The sequence below is a fragment of the Lynx canadensis genome, chromosome B3, assembly GCF_007474595.2.
Source record: "Lynx canadensis isolate LIC74 chromosome B3, mLynCan4.pri.v2, whole genome shotgun sequence".
Classification (NCBI taxonomy): Eukaryota; Metazoa; Chordata; class Mammalia; order Carnivora; family Felidae; genus Lynx; species Lynx canadensis.
Window position 1 is genome coordinate 27,473,316 of NC_044308.2, and position 21,011 is coordinate 27,494,326.

The window sequence follows — 21,011 nt, forward strand, 5'->3', positions numbered from 1 at the left end:
GATTCTCTGCTGTCCTGTATACTGTTTTCCAGCCCAGCGATTAATTTTATGACTATTATTCTAAATTCACTTTCTGTTATATTATTTAAATCCTTTTTGATCAGCTCATTAGCTGTTGTTATTTCCTGGAGATTCTTCTGAGGGGAATTCTTCCGCTTGGTCATTTTGGATAGTCCCTGGTGTGGTGAGGACCTGCAGGGCACTTCCCCTGTGCTGTGGTGTATAACTGGAGTTGGTGGGCGGGGCCGCAGTCAGTCCTGATGTCTGCCCCCAGCCCACCGCTGGGGCCACAGTCAGACTGGTGTGTGCCTTCTCTTCCCCTCTCCTAGGGGCGGGATTCACTGTGGGGTGGCGTGGCCCGTCTGGGCTACTTGCACACTGCCAGGCTTGTGATGCTGGGGATCTGGCGTATTAGCTGGGGTGGGAAGGCAAGGTGCACGGCGGGAGGGGGGGCAGGCTTAGCTCGCTTCTCCTTAGGTGATCCACTTCAGGAGGGGCCCTGTGGCAGCCGGAGGGAGTCAGATCCGCTGCTGGAGGTTTGGCTCCGCAGAAGCACAGAGTTGGGTGTTTGCGCGGAGCGAGCAATTTCCCTGGCCGGAACCGGTTCCCTTTGGGATTTTGGCTGGGGGGATGGGCGGGGGAGATGGCGCTGGCGAGCGCCTTTGTTCCCCGCCAAACTGAGCTCTGTCGTCCGGGGGCTCCGCAGCTCACCCTCCCTTTGTCCTCCAGCCTTCCCGCTTTCCGAGCAGAGCTGTTAACTTATGACCTCCCAGACGCTAAGTCTCGCTTGCTGTCGGAACACAGTCCGTCAGGCCCCTCCGCTTTTGCAAGCCGGACTCGGGGGCTCTGCTTGGCCGGCGAGCCGCCCCTCCGCCCCGGCTCCCTCCCGCCAGTCCGTGGAGCGCGCACCGCCTCGCCGCCCTTCCTACCCTCTTCCGTGGGCCTCTCGTCGGCACTTGGGTCCGGTGACTCCGTTCTGCTAATCCTCTGGCGGTTTTCTGGGTTATTTAGGCAGGTGTAGGTGGAATCTAAGTGATCAGCAGGACGCGCGGTGAGCCCAGCGTCCTCCTACGCCGCCATCTTCCTGCGCCTCACCATTCCATTTCTTAATCTGGATGGATGTTATTTTCTTTTTTTTTTTTTTTTTTTTTTAATGTTTATTTATTTTTGAGAGAGAGTGGTGGAGGGGCAGAGAGAGAGGTAGACACAGTATCTGAAGCAGACTCCAGGCTCTGAGCTGTCAGCACAGAGCCTGACGCAGGGTTCAAACTCACGGACCGTGAAATCATGACCTGAGGCGAAGTCGGACGCTTAACCAACGGAGCCAGCCAGGCGCCCCAAATGATTTTCTCTATGATCAGTCACAGAGCTGTTTTCTGTACTTTTGAGTATGTGCTATATTTCATAATAAAAAAAGATTTTTAAATGAGTAAGTTTGAACTGCTTAATCAGATTAAATGCCTTCAACCATACTAACTATAGAGACAAAAATAACATTTAACTTCATAAATACAAATGAATGGTGCTAAAAATACTAGTGATATAAAAAAATTAAAAACTATGCTCCATATCCTATTGTTATTTTCTTCAGGATAGTTGTTACTTCTTATTTGAAACTCCTATGTTAGAAGATGACAGTCCACAATGGAAGGGGAAAAAAGCCCAGCTTGCCTGAGCTTTCCTACAAAATACAAATGAACCACAACTTCAATTTAATTCTATGAGTCCAGGAAGTCAGAACCATACACAGTATGGTAACATACACTTAAAAAATGTCAAAGCTGAAAACTTTGAGAAGACAAGTTCCATCCCAATTTGGTAAGCACTATAGACAGTACATATAGGGAAGTGCTCAGCTAAATATCGGAATTCCACAACTTAGTAACATCAGTTAGAAATGAGTTTAAAAAGACATCCCATATTGATGTCAGCCTCCAAAGCTGGACTATATCTAATCGCCACAACAGTACCTTCTGGAGACAACACCCAAGAAAGGGTTCTACAGAACTTTCTAAAATAGTCCAATTCAGAAAGTAACAACAATTAACAGAAAAATCATTTCTTATATATAATCTAAATCTCTTCTGATTTGGATTATCTTGATTCTCCACTTATACTCCCATCAGTGAAAATGGCAAATATTGGTTTCTCTTTGTGAAGTATCCTTTCGGATAAAAAGGCAAGAATAGGTTAGATCAGGATAAACTTTCCTCAGCAGAAGTTCTAGAAGTTAAGATGTCATACCCATGATGCCAGGCCAGGCTAACTCTTCATTATCGTCCCTTTCCTTTCCCGGTGCAAGGTGATTGAACCGATCCAGGTGTTCTAACAGGCCACCCAGCAGAGGGACAGCTCCAGCCTCCTGCATGAGACCAGCATTTTTACTGAGCAGAAGCACTATAGAAACTACTAGTTCTGGAAGGAGAACACCTAAATTTTAAAAGAAAAAAAAACAGCATTAAGATTTAAATAAAACCATATATCCTATAAAACTACTTTCTAAGCTTGTTCTATCTTCAAATTCTGATAAATCACAAAATAAGGAAAGCATATTTCTACAGGATTATTTTACCTTTCATTTTGAAAGAGATAAAGGTATCAAACAGAACCCTCTGAGTTACAAGAATACTTTTCAAAACCACTGTGTTTCAACACTTCTGTGAACTTGTCTTTTATTCAGAAAACTTAAGTGCTTACAACTAAGTTTACTTTCAGTAAAAAAGCACTTAATAAGAATGCTCTAGTGTCACAGAACTAACTTGAAAACATATTAAGAAATACTGGAAATTATTAAGGTCCTGAAAGGTGCAACTAATTTTTATGGGGCTGAAATAAAATTAGACAATTCCCAATGACCTCATTATTGAAATGTTAATAATGGCTGTATGACTCTAAATCACTAATTACATTTACAGTGACACAACTCCTACACCAACAGAATTGTCAAGCAAGTAAAAAAAGAAAAGGAGAAAAGCCAACATGACTAGAAAATGTATGGGGCAAAGGCATGCAGGTTTATCACAAAGTGATAAATTTTAAGTCTTATCTATCTCTGAAAATAAATAAATGTCTGAAGGTAGGATATAAAAAAGGTACCAGTGAAGTCCCCTTCCACAATGCAGGCCACCTCTGCAAAGTGCCGCCAGCTGGTGGAAGCAATGCTGGCTGCCACAGGCAGTATATCTCCAATGTGTGTGCACAAAAGGGCTGTGTACTTCTTCAGCAAGGAACCAACACCCATAAGCTCAGGACCTTGAAGAAAGATTTAGAAAATTTCATTTTTACCATTAAAATTTACTTCGTAAATAAATCACATTGATTCCACCCTCATCTATACATCTTTTATGTATAACAATTTTCTCAAAGGAGAAAATTAACCCATATTCCCTGGTTGTTTTTATGTCACAGAATTTGAGAAACAGTGAATTTCGTTATGTAAATTTTCATACACTGCACTATATAATACCTAGAAAAATTTTTTAATGTAAATACTAAAGTCATAATTTATAGAGTTTTAAAACCTTACACCTAATACACACAAATGTTATCAAATTTCAAGTCTTAACACTCGCAAATTACTTCCAATAAACAAAGTTAGGCATTTTTCAATCTCCTAAAATCTTTAACTTTTCTTCCTACAAGGCTCTTAATAGCTTTTCAGTCCTCATGATTTTGTCTTTGAGATGTCTCTTTTGAACTATAAGTTCACCTATTTCAACCTGAAATTTTCTATCTACAAATGCCTAATTTTTTCAGCAACTAAGATATTTTAGAATATATATAAACCTTTTCAGTTTTCAGCAACTAAGATATTTTAGAATATAACATCTATAAAAATATTAACAGCAGCAGATGTTTCCATCCTTGACAGAGAAAGCCAATTTACACAGAGCCACCTTTTGAGCTTGTGGAAAGTACTCTAATCTATGTCATGCACAGAACTAAGTGCTTAAATATCATCCTATTTTAATCCTCATAGGCACCCTCAGATGTTATCCCAGCTCTGCAGGTGAGCAACCTACAGCCCCCTGGTAAATCTCAGACTTAGTCCCATGTCTAGTGGCTAATAAACCAGTGCTATAACTGAGACCCAGCCTTCCTCCAATGATGATTCATTCCTTGCATTACTCCCCACCTGGTTTTCCAGTGCGATCAACAAATGCTATGTCACTACTTTGTTCCCACATTATGTTAGTATCCAACACTCCATAACAGACACGTAGAGTAAGTCTGATAAATTGTCTGTTAAGACTAACTTGAACATAAAGGAAACTATTTTTGATGTCCAAAGAACTTAAATATTAAGACGAGGAAACAAAAAATATTGATGAGTCTAATATTTGTCCCCAAAAAAAGTGGATACAAAATGAAGTCCCCCCCAAATTGGCACATTTAATAATATAAGAACTACTCATCTGGGAGTGTAGAATAGGCCTAAATTAAAAAGCCCAAAATACACATAAGACATTTTAATTTTAAGCAACTTACTAGATATATCTGAGGTCTGACCAATACTTTCTCCTGGATAAAGTTTACTGATAAGTAGGCGCTGAAAGCGCAGCAACAAATCCAATGAAGCAGTTCTTTCACGACTATGTTGCTCGAAGTCTAGACATGATGAAATCCGACGGGCAACATCTTTCAATCTGGCTACTGTCTGAGAAGCAATGTTTCTATGCAGAGGAAAGAAGATTGCAAAATTTAACAAGCTATGTCTATTAAAAAAAAAAAAGTATTAAGAAAGCACGACAAAAACTAAACTCAGAAATATAATCATGCATCCAGGTGACCTGTAGCGGGCTTCCTTCCCCAAATATGAGTCAGGTGTGTCGGCAGTAAACACAACCTCAGTCAAAACTGAGAAAAGAAGCACAGAAGTTGTAAAAGATATAATGATGCCCTTTGCTTTACAAATGTGCTCTAAAGAGCTGTGTGGAATGATCCAAAATGATAGAAAACAGACCTTTGGGGAAAAAAACAACTGTGTCGTTATTTTTGTCCAAAGCTGTATTTCAAATATAGATGTGACACTATTCTTAAATACAAGATTTACTCGCCTTTCTGCATCTGCCTCACAAATCTGCCTTGAGACCTACTCAAGTTAAGTACCTAGGTGGGCAATGCAGGGGGCATACAGGGCTCAGAAAGCACAGGAAGGAAGACCAAAGTGGGTGCAAACAGACCAGGTCAGAGTAACAGGTGCTCAAACAATACAGCAGCAAAGAAAGGAGCAGTGGGATCTAACTTGAGCCACAAACCATCAGTTAATAGGGTGAAAAAGGAAAACAAAAACAAAAACAAAAACATGGGTCTCAAAAGTAAAATTCGAACAGTAGTAAAATGTTCTGGCTCCACAAGAAACTTGCAAAGGAACAAGGGAAGGGAGTCAAGTCAAGACAAGAGAATGAAGAGGAATGGACACTGTAGGTGATAGAGTGCCCGGCTGCTGGTACTAGATTCTGCAATGCTGAGTCAGCCCCTGAAGCTTCAAAAGGAGAGTATGTTCTGTTTATGTTTGAGGAAATTAAGTTCGGTATGAGTGTGAACGTAGATTAGAGGAGACATAGACTACCAGATAAGACCCTGCCACCCAGGGACAGTCCCACCACCAGTCAAACAAGGCCTGATCCCCGTACTAAGAACAGAGGAATAAATCAGGGGAAGAAAAGAGCTAAAACAGAGCCTTGCTCTGGGCTGCTGTCAAAGTAGCTCCATCTCAGGGCGGGTGAGGGCCAGTCAGCCAACACCTGGCATTGCCACTGAGCAGGTAAGTCTGGGAACTCTGCATAACACCAGGCCACAGACAGGAATTCTATTCCACTCCTTTGATTTCTAACGTTGACAGTAGGCTTGTGGAAAACCTGTCAGTTGCACTTGCCCCCATGATTCATTCCTGGAACTAACAGCACTGTGAGGAAGAAGAGGAGCAGGAAACATTTGAGGAGTTCCAGCACAACTCCAACACACATCCAAAAGTTGCTAAGAAAGAACAGCAAGAAGCCCTTGGCTACTGCACAGGGATACTCCATCCACACAAAATGAAGGTAGGTGCTCACAGGGTCTTGCCTCTAGTCAACCTCACCTTTCTATTCTACTACCTGATACCCTGCCTTGACAGTAGAAAAAATCTGGGTTTCATGCTATACAAGAAGGAGCAAAGGACACTAATATAAATGTTAACTTATTTCCTTAATAAAAAATCCTGAACCATAATCAAAATGTATAATTCTGGTAGAGTTCACTAATTAAAAAATCTTCATAGCTCTTGATTTTATATAAATATTTTTCTGTGGCTTCTTGCCAGTGTAAGACTAAAGCATTACTCTGAAATCTGTTTCACAACTTATTCTTGGCAAACTGCAATTTCTTTAACCTGTTTTCCAAGGAATAAAGTATACAAAACATTCCTACAATCTCTTCCATCTTTAGACTATTTTTCAACAACTGTATCAGCTAAGTCAACACATTGAGCTACCTTCAATCACACTTAAGGTAAGAAAATTAAATATCAAAGTCTCTCTCTACATGAGAGAAGTACACTTTCTACATTTATGAAAAGAGTCTGGATCGTAGGCACTCTGTTAGTGAGAAAGGTGTTGATACATTTTCCTTTCTCTATATTCTAAAACTTTTGTGAAGTGTTGTTTACTTCCAGGGTTCAGTTTTTGTGTTTTTTAAGCAGGTATATAATTATTATAAAACTGCTGTGGAGACAGCTCCTCCCTATGTTACCAAAGGTTCAGAAGACAACCTATGAGATGGTCTAAAAAGTGCTGTCCAATAGTAACATAATGCCAGGAAGCCACATATGTCATTTAAAATGTTCTGCCAGTCACTGGGGCACCTGGCTAGCTCAGTCAGTTAAGCACTGAACCCTTGATTTCGACTCAGGTCATGATCTCACAGTTTGTGAGACTGAGCCCCGCATTGGGCTCTATGCTGACAGTGAGGAGCCTGCTTGGTATCCTCTCTCTCCCTCTCTCTCTGCCCCTTGCCTGATTGTGCTCTTTTTCACTCTGTCAAAATAAACAAATAAACTTAAAAAAATGTTTAATGTTCTGCCAGTCACATTAATAAAGAAAAAAAGAAATGTAAAACCAGTATTAATAAAGTATCCCAATATATTGAAAATACTATTTCAACATAAAACTTAAACTCAAAAACACACTTAAAAGTTTTCTAACAACTGAATCAAGTCCAAGGTTTTAAATATGAATTTTAATAAATAACTAATAATTCAATTAAAATAACTGAATTTTAATTAATAAAAAATAAAACTTCAGTGTCTCAGCTACACTGGACACATTCCAAGTGCTAATCAGTCAAATATGGCAAGAGACTTCCAGACTGTACAGTAACAGGCATTGATGGGTAAAACAGACAAGTCTCTCCACACCAAGGGAATAAACAGGCCGGGCAACCTACCATAGGCCGAGATCAGGGAACACACACTCACTCTCTGACAAACACCAGGAGTCCTGACACAGCCTCCTCAGCAAAGGGTAGGGCATTCAAGAACTCAATATTGTTTCAGAAAATACATGCTTTATGCTTTAAAACTTCTGCATAGAACTTCATTTTTTAATTACAAAGCACTCAGCATCCATTTTCTCATTTGATCCTTAACTCTATAAACACTGCTCCTGTTGGGGCGCCTGGGTGGCGCAGTCGGTTACGCGTCCGACTTCAGCCAGGTCACGATCTCGCGGTCCGTGAGTTCGAGCCCCGCGTCGGGCTCTGGGCTGATGGCTCAGAGTCTGGAGCCTGTTTCCGATTCTGTGTCTCCCTCTCTCTCTGCCCCTCCCCCGTTCATGCTCTGTCTCTCTCTGTCCCAAAAATAAATAAGAAACGTTGAAAAAAAAAAAAATTAAAAAAAAAAAAAAAAAAAAAAAAAACACTGCTCCTGTTATTACTCTTCCAGTTACCACACTGGGGAGAGTTTCACTTGCCAATTTTATACAAGCAGTCACAAGTGAAATCTTCTAGGAATAAATCCCAGCGTCTTTCCACTACCACCAACTACACTGAGTTAATTCACTTTCAATCTGTTGTACTAAAGATCAGAAGGTATGAGATACTGATCAAAAGAAACAATCATCAGATTAAAAAAAAAATAGGAAAATTTTTTTAATTAGCATTTACTATAATCTATTTAAAGAACTAGCTCTAAAACTTCCTCTTAAAAGTTCCCAATGTGTCCAGAAAATTCTGGTGCTTCAGGTATGGACAGCAGGCTGCCCCCACACCAGCAGCATACCACCCACCACTCTTCTGGACATACATGCAGAGCCCCCTGTTCTCTGAACTTGGCTACTACCTGAGCCAACACTCTAGAATACTTTCTCTATGTATAGAAAATGAAACAAAACAGGAGCCAAGTTTACACAGGAAAGACTTTTGTTAAATAGAAAAGCCAAGAGTTTTCCATTGTCTAACAAATACCTTTCAAAAATCACCTTGCTTTTTTGGTCTTTTTGAATGACAATGAAATGTTGGCTGACATTTTTCAGGAACAGTGTCTGATCACTTCAGCCCAAGGTTCCTGTTTATATTCTGACTCTGACTGATTCTTACCTCCTCCAGATAGGGCCTTCAGAAATAATGCTCACCATTCTTTTACTTACTTTAGCATTTAAATTAACAGTTGTCAGGGCGCCTAGGCGGCTTAGTCGGTTGAGAATCCAACTTCGGCTCAGGTCATGATCTCGTGGTTGACGAGTTCGAGCCCCATGTCAGGCTCTGTACTGACAGCTCAGAGCCTGGAGCCTGCTTTGGATTCTGTGTCTCCCTCTCTCTCTGTCCCTCCCCCACTCATGCTCTGTCTCTCTCTGTCTCAAAAATAAATAAAAAGATTTAAAAAAAAATATTTTAATTAAAAGTTGTCTTAGGCATCCAGATGACCAACAGACACATGAAAAGATGCTCAACATCGCTCATCATCAGGGAAATACAAATCAAAACCACATCAAGATACCACTTCACACCAGTCAGAATGATTAAAATTAACTCAGGAAACAACAGATGCAGAGAAAAGGGAACCCTCTTGCAATTGCTGGTAAGAATGCAAACTAGTGCAGCCACTCTGAAAAACAATGTGGAGGTTCCTCAAAAAATTAAAAACAGAATTACCCTACTACCCAGAAATAGCACTACTAGGAATTTATCCAAAGGATACAGGAGGGCTGATTCATAGGGGCACAGGTACCCCAACGTTTATAGCAGCACTATCAACAATAGCCAAATTATGGATAGAGCCCAAATGTCCATCAACAGATGAATGGATAAGGAAGATGTGGTTTATATATATAATGGAATACTACTTGGCAATGAGAAACAATGAAATCTTGCCATTTGTAACAATGTGGATGGAACTGCAAGGGTATTATGCTAAGTGAAATAAATCAGTCAGAGAAAGACAGATATCATATGTTTTCACTCACATGGAATTTGAGAAACTTAACAGAAGACCATGTGAGAAGGAAGGGGAAAAAAATTGTTTCAAACAGAAAGGAAGGCAAACCATAAGAGACTCTTAAATACAGAGAACTGAGGGTTGATGGGGGGTGGGGGGAGAGGGGAAAATGGGTGATGGGCACTAAGGAAGGCACTTGTTGGGATGAGCATTGGGTGTTGTATGTAAGCTATGAATCATGGGAATCTACTCCTGAAGCCAACAGCACAGTGTACATACTGTATGTTAGCTAACTTGACAATAAATTATATTAAATAATTAATTAAAAAGATAAAAAAATAAAAGTTGTCTTAGTAATACATATAATTCTATGACATATGCAATGAGGCAATGATACAACCAATTTAAAAAAAAAAGTTCTACCAAAATGATTTGCATTTGCATCTACTGCTTACTAATGAGGCTAAGAATCTTTTCCTGTTTATCGTACACTCCAATTTTCTCGTTTGAAAATCTTTAGAATCTCCAGTTCTACCTCACACGCTCCAAACTCTCCCCTCATCTATATTTAATGTCTGCTCTTAAAACAGTGTGGAGGTTCCTCAAAGTTAAAAACAGAACTACCTTATGATCCGGGAATCATCCTACTGGGTATTACCCAAATACAAAAACACTCATTCAAAGGGAAGCTGCCCGAGTGTCCCTCAATAGATGAATGGATAAAGAAGATGTGGTGTGTATACACAATGAAATATGATTCATCCATAAAAAATGAAACCCTGTCATTTGCAATGAGATGGATAGAGCTAGAAAGTATAATACTAAGTACTTAAGATAAGTCCGCAGAGAAAGACAAATACCATATGATGTCACTCATATGTGGAATTTAAGAAATAAAACAAATGAGTAAAGGGGGGAAAAAGACAGACAAACCAAAGAAACAGACTCTTTTTTTTTTTTTCGACGTTTATTTATTTTTGAGACAGAGAGAGACAGAGCATGAATGGGGGAGGGGCAGAGAGAGAGGGAGACACAGAATCGGAAGCAGGCTCCAGGCTCTGAGCCATCAGCCCAGAGCCTGACGCGGGGCTCGAACTCCCGGACCGCGAGATCGTGACCTGGCTGAAGTCGGACGCTTAACCGACTGCGCCACCCAGGCGCCCCGAAACAGACTCTTAATTACAGAGAACAAACTGATGGTTACCAGATGGGAGGGGGGTGGGAGGATGGCTTAACTAGGCGACAGAAATTAAGGAGTGCACTTAAAATGAGCACAGGGTGATACATGAAACTGTTCAATTACTATATTGTATACCTAAAGCTAATATAACACTGTGTGTTTACTAACTAGAATTAAAATAAAAACTTAAAAGAGTCTGCTCTTTACCCCAAAACCTATTCTACATAATTTTCAGAGTATACCTCAACAGCCAAAACATTTTCAGACCCTAGTGCTAGCTAGATCTCACTATCTTACTATGAAAACCAATAATCCTCCTGTTAAAATATATCTAACACAAGTTACCTAAGAAGCTGTTGTATGAGCTGAACCAGAGGCAAACACTGTTTTCCAGAAGATTCATAGATCCCAGTATTAATAAGATCTTTATCCAATGGAGTCCTACTTCTATGAAATGTCGAGGCACTGGCTTCCTGTTCATCAATTTCTTTTTCCTTCTGTGCTTCTTTTTTGGCTTCCATATCCTGTAATTCATAAAACAGAAACTGGTTACCAGTTACCTTAGTACCAAGTGTGAATGCACCCTGAGCTGAGCCCTGATCTCACAGCCTAGATGTCCCAGCTTCTGTGCACTAACTCACAAAACCACCTGGTGACACTGGCCCACATCCACTGTCGGAAACCCCACTGCTCAGGTGCTCAGTTTCTAAACAGACTATTTGTCCTATAAATCCATTACCCAGGCTGCCATTGCTGACGTTCTCCAGGTTCCTTCTGTAAAGTCCCTAAAATCTTTTCTCCTGCTACTGGATCTAAGAAATACTTAATGTGATCTGCCCCATACACACACAGTCTATCTATTTTGCAAATATGAAGCAAGAACTCAAGAATAAGAGGATATATTCCCAAGTCATGTATCTGATAAGAAACGTGTTCAGAATACAGAAAGAATTCTTACAACTCAACAATTAAAAAATAAATAACCAACTTAAAAATAAGCAAAGGATTTGAATAGAAGTATCTTCAAAGATGATATATAAGTGGCTCATAAGCACATGAAAAGATGTTAGACATCATTAGTCATCAGGGAAATTCACATCTGTTAGGATAGCTATAAAAGAAAAGTTGGACAGTAGCAAGCATTGACAAGGATGTAGAGAAATCAGAACCCTCATACATTGCTACTGGGAATATAAAGTGGCACAGCCACTTAAGAAAAAAATCTGGCCATTCTTCAAAACATAAACACAGAGATACTATAAAACAAAACAAATCCACTCCTAGGCATACACCCATAAGAAAAAAAAAGCCTGTCCAAACAAAAACCTATACACAAATGTTCGTAACAGCATTATTCATAACTTAAAAATACAAACAACTAAATGTCCATTGGCTGATGAATGTATAAACAAAATGTGCTATGCCATACAATGGAATATTATTTAGCAATTTTAAAAAATTAAGTATGACATGAATAAACTCTGAAAACACTAGGCTAAGTGAAAAGCCAGACACAAAAGGTCACGTATCGTATAAATCCATTTATATGAAATGTCCAGAGCTAGAAATTCTTCAGGAGACAGAAAGTAGATTAGCAGTTGTCAATGGCTGAGACAAGTAGGGCTAGAAATTCTTCAGGAGACAGAAAGTAGATTAGCAGTTGTCAATGGTTGAGACAAGTAGGGCTAGAAATTCTTCAGGAGACAGAAAGTAGATTAGCAGTTGTCAATGGTTGAGACAAGTAGGGAATAGGGGGTGTGACTGTTAAGGGACACAGAGTTTCTTTTTGAAGTAATGGAAAGGTTCTGAAATCACTGGTGATGATGGTTGCACAACTCTGTGAGTATACCACTGAATTATACACTGTAAAAGAGTGAATTTTATAGTATGTGAATTAGATCTCAATAAAGCTATTATTTAAAAAAAAAAACAAAAAGGCAAAAAACAAAAATAGAAGGTATCTTTGCCAAACACAACCAATATTCCTGAGGACTTACTATATACCAAGCATTGTTCTAGTAACCAAATTTATGGTGAAAAAGCAAAAAATTTCTTTCCTTCTGAGCATTTTCTAATGGCAAAAACCAGAACAGTCTAAACACCAACAACAATCCATCCCAATCCTCGAGGGGTATAGGGATGAAGACTCAGCCTCAGTGGCTACCCACTGTTAAGGATAAGAGAGCAACATAAATCAGAAAAATGAATAATGTGCATCCTTTTAACCCAGCACAATTTCATTTCTAAAACTCATTCCTAATAATCATTCTTATACTCTACTCAATGACTTATAATCCATAAGAATATACTTAGAGGCACCCGGGTGGCTTAGTCAGTTAACCATCCAACTTCTGATTTTGGCTCAGGTCATGATCTCACAGTTCATGGAATCAAGCCCAGCACTGGGTTCTGCACTAACAGCTTGGAGCTTGCTCGGGATTTTCTCTCTCCTCTCTCTCTGCCCTTTCCCCCACTCATGCACACTATCAAAATAAATTACATTTTTAAAAAGAATATAATTAATAATTGTAGTAAAAATATCTAAAACCTAAATGGTAAATAGATTATTTATAAAAAAATAAAAAGGAATATGAAGGAATTCCCTTTTCATATGACAGACTTCTCCAAAACAACAGAACAAATGGACAGTAAAATATACAACAGAAAACATGGCAACCTGATGAGTAAAAAAGATGCAAATTAACACACCACTGAAATTAATCCTAGCCTCATAATCACATCATTAGTAAACATTTGCATCCTCAAAAGTCAGACAACAAAACAAAAATATTAACAATATTGGCATACTAATAATTCTTAAATATGAGGTTTTTGTTTACGTCTTTCTGTAGCTTTATAACAATTTTGTTTTAAAATGAATGGCCTTTTAGTTATCTTTTAGGCTTAATGATTATATAGATCACAATCTATGTATCTCTGTAGCCTCTCTACCTCTGCAATACCCTGCCGCCAATACCTCCTTAAAGGTCCCTCCCTCTGTCCAGCAGGAAGTGAGGAATAAACATTTGCTAACTAAATTAATAGGTTCTAAAAATACTGCTTGGGTCATATCTGGCCCACTCGTGGACTTCCTCTGTCTGTTCTCTGTCACGGCTCCCATCAGGTAAGCTGTCACACAGAGCTGTGTGGGGAAGAGGAAGAAAAGGAAGAGGCTTGGAATCAGCAAACCTACCACTCACTAGTCCTAACACCTTAGCAAATCACTACACTTTTGTGGTACGTATGTCCACATCTATAAAATGGAATTTTAAACCACTTTTTCCACTCAACACCGTTGACAAAGTTAAAAGAGAAAATCAAAATATAGTACCTGGAAAATAATAGCTATACAAAGAACTGTAGTTGTTCTTATTTATACGATTTCTTCTATTTTTTTTTCAATTTAAAATTTTTTTTAATGTTTTTATTTATTTTTGAGAGACAAAGCGTGAACAGTGGAGGGACAGCGAGAGAGGGAGAAGTAGAATTAGAAGCAGGCTCCAGGCTCTGAGCTGTCAGCACAGAGCCTGGCACGGGACTTGAACTCACGAACCATGAGATCGTGACCTGAGCTGAAGTCGGACACATAACCGACTGAGCCACCCAGGCGCCCCTATTTTTTTTTTTCAATTTAATCAAAGTACTTCTTAAGTATGCTTTCAAAGATATTTTCAATGTATTTACTTCATCTAATTTTATCAGTGTTAGTTTTTAGATAAAAAACTATTGAAACAATAAAAGCAACAAAAGAAGCTATGAATGACCAATAAGTACATACAAATGCAAATTAAAACCACACTTCCCTCACCCAGAATATCTAAATTTATGAAGAATGACATGCCTCATGTCGGTGAGGTCAAGAAGAGCTAGAACTAGAACTCTCATATTGGCTGGCTCAAATTAAATGCCACAGCCACTTTGGGAAACTGTAAAAACACAGTCACCAAAAGACCTAGCAAATTCTACTTCCAAGTATTTACGCAAGAGAAAAACACATGTTCACTAAAGGACTTGTATACAGCATGATCAAAGCAGCTTTACAGAATCAAAAATTTTAATCAAATGTCTATCAACAGGACAATGAATAAACAAACAGTGCCATAATCATACAATGAAATACTCAATGGTAAAAACAACAGATGAGTCTGAAAATTATCAATGTAAAATAAAGCAGACATAAAATAGTACATACTATATGATTCCATTTATGTGGCAATCAGAACTGGCAACACTAATTTAATCTGAGGGAGGATGGGAGTCTTGGAGTGCAAAGAGGCACAATGACACTTTCTAGGGTGATGGAAATGATTCATAATATGATTAGGGTATCTGTCATATTCATTTAAGTAGATAAAAGTGGGTATATTTTATCATACTTAATATCTCAAGTTTTTTTAACTAGTTAGATAAAAAAGCTTTAATTACAGAAAATATTTGGATGTTACTAACCATTTTATGTTTCAGTTTTTCAATAATTCTTGCAAAATGTTGTTATTTCCTCACCTGAGTACAGTGTTTCAATCTCAGCTCACTGACAGGTAAAACTTGCCTCTGTCAGCTCACATACATACTCCTAGAACCATACCTGGATTTCTGCAGTAATGGCTGCATTTAAGGCCGACTCTAAGCCTCCATCGGCCATCAAGCTGCCCACCAGAAGATCAATCATGAATCGACGACCTGGACTTATGTTTACTTCATTGCCTGAAACTGGAAAGGAAAGTGTTTTTGACAATGTGAGGTAAGTGCCAATGCCCCTTGGCACCCTCTTGTGCACCCACCACTCCACCCCATCCCCAAACCCACCTGCACAGGGCAGGAGAGCAGAGAGCGCCCGGGCCCTTTCCTCAGCAGTGGGCAGAAGCACGGACCATCCACTCTGCAGCACAGCCTGGGCAGCTGCCTGCACAGTGCTCAGCACACCTGCACTGCTGGCCAGAGACACCACAGTCTGTTTCAGGCTGTTGAGGAGGACGCTGCCCAGACCTAAACCAAGGAATTCTGGGTCAACCTGGTGACTAATGGCAGCATGCAACTGAAAGGAGAAAAAGAATTTTAATTTAGAAGTCCTAAAAACAAGTGTATTTCAAATCTTGTTAAAGATTAAATAATACCTCAAACTGAGTTTTATTGAAATAATAAAGAAAAAAGCTCGGCTATATGAATTTTTTTTAACTAGACTAAAAACTTTTACTCATACTAGGTGAGAGTCCACAGTAAGGTATTTTTAAGAGGAATTTTTTAAACCCACTATAAATACATATATGGAAGAGCTCAAGACCAATGGAGAGGTTAAATCATGTGGAAACAGGGGCACCTGGGTGGCTCAGTCGGTTACACACTCGACTGGCTCAGGTCATGATCTCACGATTTGTGAGTTCGAGCTCCACATCGGGCTCTGTGCTGACAGCTCAGTCTGGAGCCTGCTTCGGATTCTGTGTATCCCTCTCTCTCTGCCCCTCTCCCACTTATGTTCTATCTCTCTCTCTCTTTCAAAAATAAATAAACATTAAAAGAAATAAAATCAAGTGGAAACAGCAACCTCCACCCCACCACCAGTCATCTGCACCAAACACAGAGAAATAGCAAATATAATACAACCCGAAAGCTGTTAAAAAAATATAGGGGCGCCTGGGTGGCTCAGTCAGTTGAGCATCTGACTTCAGCTCAGGTCATGGTATTGCAGCTTGTGAGCTCAAGCCCCACATTGGGCTCACTGCTGTCAATGCAGAGCCTGCTTTATATCCTCTGTTCCCTTCTCTCTCTGCCCCTCTCATGCTCTCTCTCAAAAATAAATAAACATTTAAAAAATGTTTAAAAAAAAAAAGATTATATAGCCAAGCTGAGAGTATACAAGGAAGTTCCTCAAGGGCCAAACCAGAACTCAGAGAGATACACACAGCAGGAGCCAAGAGGTTCTGGACTCTAAGAATAGATCAAGGCCTTGGGGCATGAGATCCCAGCTGCCCATGACAGCCCACTGAACCTGAGCTTCCTGCAGAAGTTTGGGAGCCACTGAAGATCACCCATCTATTGCCAGCCAGGGCCTGAAAACAACACTGTCCATAAAAGCTTTTGGTAGAAAGAGACCCCACAATAAATCAGAGACCTGACAGATGTAAAATCTGTCCTGTGAACAGATGTAAAATCAAGTTTACACCAACCATCTAGGTACACATATCACAAGTCAAGAACTGAAAACCAAAACTCATCTGGAGCCTGAGAAACTCATGACACTTAAGAGACACAAATACAAAACTGTCGTCTGGGGACATCATCATAGCCAAAGGCAAGGGGATACCCCTAGCAAACACTCCCCTGAAAGTGGTGTTGCAGTCAGAAAGGACAAGCCATACTAGGTCACCACAAGGTAGAATCAAAAAACAGAGCTCTTATAAGAGGCAAAACTCACACCCCAAGGCAGCAATAAAAACAATGGAATGAATCCATAAAAAAAGAAAATGTTCTTAGAGATCAAGGAAGGAACAGAACCCAGAAGAATATAATGAACAAAATGAAAGCTTTGAAAAAGACCCAAATATAAATTCTAAAAATGAAAAAAACAGCTACAAGAATAAAAACCTCAAGGCAGAAGTGTGAAAATCCTGGGCCCAGGTTCCAGCCCTAAACCTTGAGGCCATGGGTACCTGATCTGGGCCACATTCCTGAACCTCCCTCTGTGTCCTCATTTATGCAATATACATCACAGGTCCTAACTCTCAGATGGGTGGCATACTGATTTAATGAGTTAATGCATGGAATGCAATGATCATACAAGTATTTATTTTATAATGGACAATTCAAAAATATGGAACATTCATCTAAAGAAAGGATTTGGGAACTGAAAGAGAGCACTGAATGAAAAACCAGAAGGCAGAATGGAAAAGACAGAAAATGAACATCATAAAAGATAAAAAGATTTTTAAAATATCAAAGAAGTTGTGATACTTAGGAAGACAAGAGAAGTTCAACATACACAGAGAAGTAGATTAAAAAAAAAGTAGATAAAAAAAAGAGTTAATTTCAATGGTAAATGGTGACTATTTTTCAAAACTTAACAAAACATGAGAATGAGAATCATAACCTCAAGTTATATATACAAAAATAAATCCTCACCTAGACATAATGTATGAAAATTACAAAACAAAAGAACATCTGAAAGGCTACCAAAAAGAAAGACACCTTAACTACAAAGAAACAATTACATCAATAAAACAATTTGCATCAGCAAAAATAAAGATTGGAAGACAAAACATCTTCAAACTGTTGATAAAATAACATGTAACCTAGAAAGCTAAGCCCTGTTAAACTACCTTAAGAAAACATTCAAGCAAACAGTTTTCAGACTTTACAACTCACAGACCTTGATGAAGAAACTTACTGAAGGAGGTACCCAGGAGGGAGAAGATATAAGCAACAATGACAAAACAAATTGGTTAAAAAAAAAAAGAAAAAAAGGCTACATCAAAGTAAGCATGGTCTCTTTAAAAATGACGATTATAATAGGGCGTCTGGGTGGCGCAGTCCGTTAAGGGGCCTGATTCTTGATTTCAGTTCAGGTCATGATCTCACAGTTTCATGGGTTCAAGCCCCACATCATGCTCTGTGTTGACAGCATGGAGGCTACTTGGGATTCTCTCTCTCCCTCTCTCTCTGCTGGCAGTCTCCCCCATTTTGTGCTGTTTCTGTCTCTCTCAAAATAAATAAACTTAAAAAGAATTTTAATAAAAAAATTAAAATGACAGTTATGACTATAATAATTCAAAGAAAAGCGAAAAATGATTATTATTTTTGTAACAATATAAAAATAATTATTTCACCAATCCTAACAGGCATTTCTTTTCATGTCTTAAACCAGAAATGTATCTTACACATCACAATTGGGAGCATTTTTCTTTTAGGGGCACATTTCTTTTAGGGGCACATACACAAAAAAGTGTGCATTGGATCCAATGTAATAATAGACTACCTGACAATTAAAACACAAAAGGTGGAACGGGGAGCTTAGGGTAATGCATCCTATAGCCCTATATTTTTCAGGAAGAGAAGGACTAGTTACTTAACATTTTGTGGAATTAACAAATATTTAATTTTTTTGTGACATGATTAATGTCCAGAAATCAGATTTAAAAATTTAGGAACAATTAAAGGTATCATGAAAGAAAAAACTGTTTTGGAGGGGTGCCTGGATGGCTCAGTCAGTTGAACATCCAACTCTTGGTTTCAGCTCAGGTCATGATCTCATAGTTCATTGGTTCAATCCCTGTATGGGGCTCCACACTGACAGCAAAGAGCCTGCTTGGGATTCTCTCTCTCCCTCTCTCTCTGCCTCTTCCCCTCTTGCTCTTGCTCTCAAAATAAATAAATAAACTTAAAAAAATTGTTTTCGAAACTTGATCAAGAGATAAATAATAGGGGCGCCCGGGTGGCTCAGTTAAGTGTCTGACTTTGGCTCAGGTCATGACCATGCGGCTTGTGAGTTCAAACCCCACATCGGGCTCTGTGCTGGCAGCTCAGAGCCTAGAGCCTACTTTGGATTCTGTGTCTCCCTCTCTCTCTGTCCCCTCCCCTGCTCACATTCTGTCTCTCTCAAAAATACACAAACATTTAAAAGAAGAGAGAAATAATAAAATGAAGAATAAACTTACATAAAACTTATCAGAAGACCTAAATTCAAATACATTAGCAATCATAAAAACTATAAAAAAATTAAATTCACCTAATGAATAAAGATCCTCAAATTGGATTCTTTTTAAGAATCAAGCTTTGGGGCGCCTGGGTGGCTCAGCCGGTTAAGCGGCCGACTTCACCTCAGGTCATGATCTTGCGGTCCGTGAGTTCGAGCCCCGCATCGGGCTCTGTGCTGACAGCTCAGAACATGGAGCCTGTTTCAGATTCTGTGTCTCCCTCTCTCTGACCCTCCCCCGTTCATGCTCTGTCTCTCTCTGTCTCAAAAATAAATAAATGTTAAAAAAAATAAAATAAAATAAAATTTTTTTAAAATAAAAAAAATAAGAATCAAGCTTTGTAAGTGATTTTTAAAATGATGCAATTAAAACATAAGGACCTAAAAAAACAGAATAAAGCAACAGAAAAACATATGTCACCAGGTAAATGTAGGCCAAAAGGAATTGAACCTAAAACAACATGAGGTCTTTCTCCATAGCAATGACCAGAATAGCAACATTGCTACAAACCATGGGAAGCAACAACTGTGTGGAATCATGGAAGGGAACCACAGAGGCCCTAATAAATGAGCTCCTCTAGAAGATTTTTAGGAAAGCGAAGTACTCTCCAAACTTCTGCTAATTTGATTAATGCAACTAAACACTAAATTCAGCTGTGTGCTTTTTATTTTTTATTTTATTTTTTTTAATAATTTATTGTCAAGTTAGCTAACATACAGTGTATACAGTGTACTCTTGGCTTCGGGACTAGATTCCCGTGATTCATCATTTACCATAAGCTGTGTGCCTTTTAGAACCAAGGCAAAAAGGGGACAGAAGAAGAGGGGGACATGATGGGTTACATAGAAATCCTTGTATTATAAAGGGAAAAATTATTTTGTTGAGAAAAACTACTTTCTTGACATTCAGTCATAGGATTTTATTGCCAAGAGAAATATGATGACCAAAGATTTCAGCTATAGTTTTTCTTTAAAAAAGAAACAAAGAAGCAAACAAACAAAAAAAGAAAAAAAAAAAAAAAAGGAAGAAAAATATGTTTGTAGGTTTTCATATTTTGACCTTTCACCTTAACCTTCCCTGTGACAAAGTGGAGGGAGACAAGCTTACAGAGTTGAGCTTTCATACTCCAGAGGAGAGACTGGCTAACACATCCACTGGTCTCTCAGTTATCCACTATCTCACTCAGTTGTTTCTCCACATACAATAGTAAATTCAAGATTGATTCCATGATGAATGCAAACAAGCTGATTATTGCAGAAATAAAACAATCCATATAAACTCTCACCCTGCATGCCAAGACTGACTTCCAGAACAAATATAACTAGACTGATTTTTTTTTTTATTTTTTTCTAACGTTTATTTTTGAAACAGAGAGAGACACAGCATGAACGGGGAAGGGGCAGAGCGAGAGGGAGACACAGAATCGGAAGCAGGCTCCAGGCTCTGAGCCATCAGCCCAGAGCCCGACGCGGGGCTTGAACTCGCAGACTGCGAGATCGTGACCTGAGCTGAAGTCGGACGCTTAACCGACTGAGCCACCCAGGCGCCCCTAGACTGATTTTTTTAAGCCTAAATAATCTAATCTAAATAATCTAAACACTTTAAATACTTTACATTTTCATTAGCAGTTCAATTAACAGGCTAAAATGCATACCCTTCAATATACATAAACATTATTACAAATACCTAAGACACTTACAAAGGGAGGGAGAGGAAAGGAAATCATTAATAC

General features: G+C 39.0%; 1 protein-coding gene across 5 annotated transcripts in view; it reads right to left on the reverse strand.

Annotated features, from left to right (window-relative positions):
• The window catches only part of HERC2 (HECT and RLD domain containing E3 ubiquitin protein ligase 2), a 289,146-nt gene that overhangs the window by 168,252 nt on the left and 99,883 nt on the right, over positions 1-21,011 (reverse strand). For all 5 annotated transcript variants that reach the window (XR_003969350.1, XM_030317589.1, XM_030317587.1 and 2 more), the window contains 6 exons: positions 15,399-15,627; positions 15,178-15,302; positions 10,938-11,116; positions 4,489-4,673; positions 3,097-3,252; positions 2,245-2,430 (listed from right to left, as the gene is read on the reverse strand). Coding sequence is in view for 4 of the 5 variants with exons in the window: in XM_030317589.1 (XP_030173449.1) it covers positions 2,245-2,430; positions 3,097-3,252; positions 4,489-4,673; positions 10,938-11,116; positions 15,178-15,302; positions 15,399-15,627 (1,060 nt within the window). In the remaining variant the exon portion in view is untranslated. The remainder of the gene's footprint in view (positions 1-2,244; positions 2,431-3,096; positions 3,253-4,488; positions 4,674-10,937; positions 11,117-15,177; positions 15,303-15,398; positions 15,628-21,011) is intronic.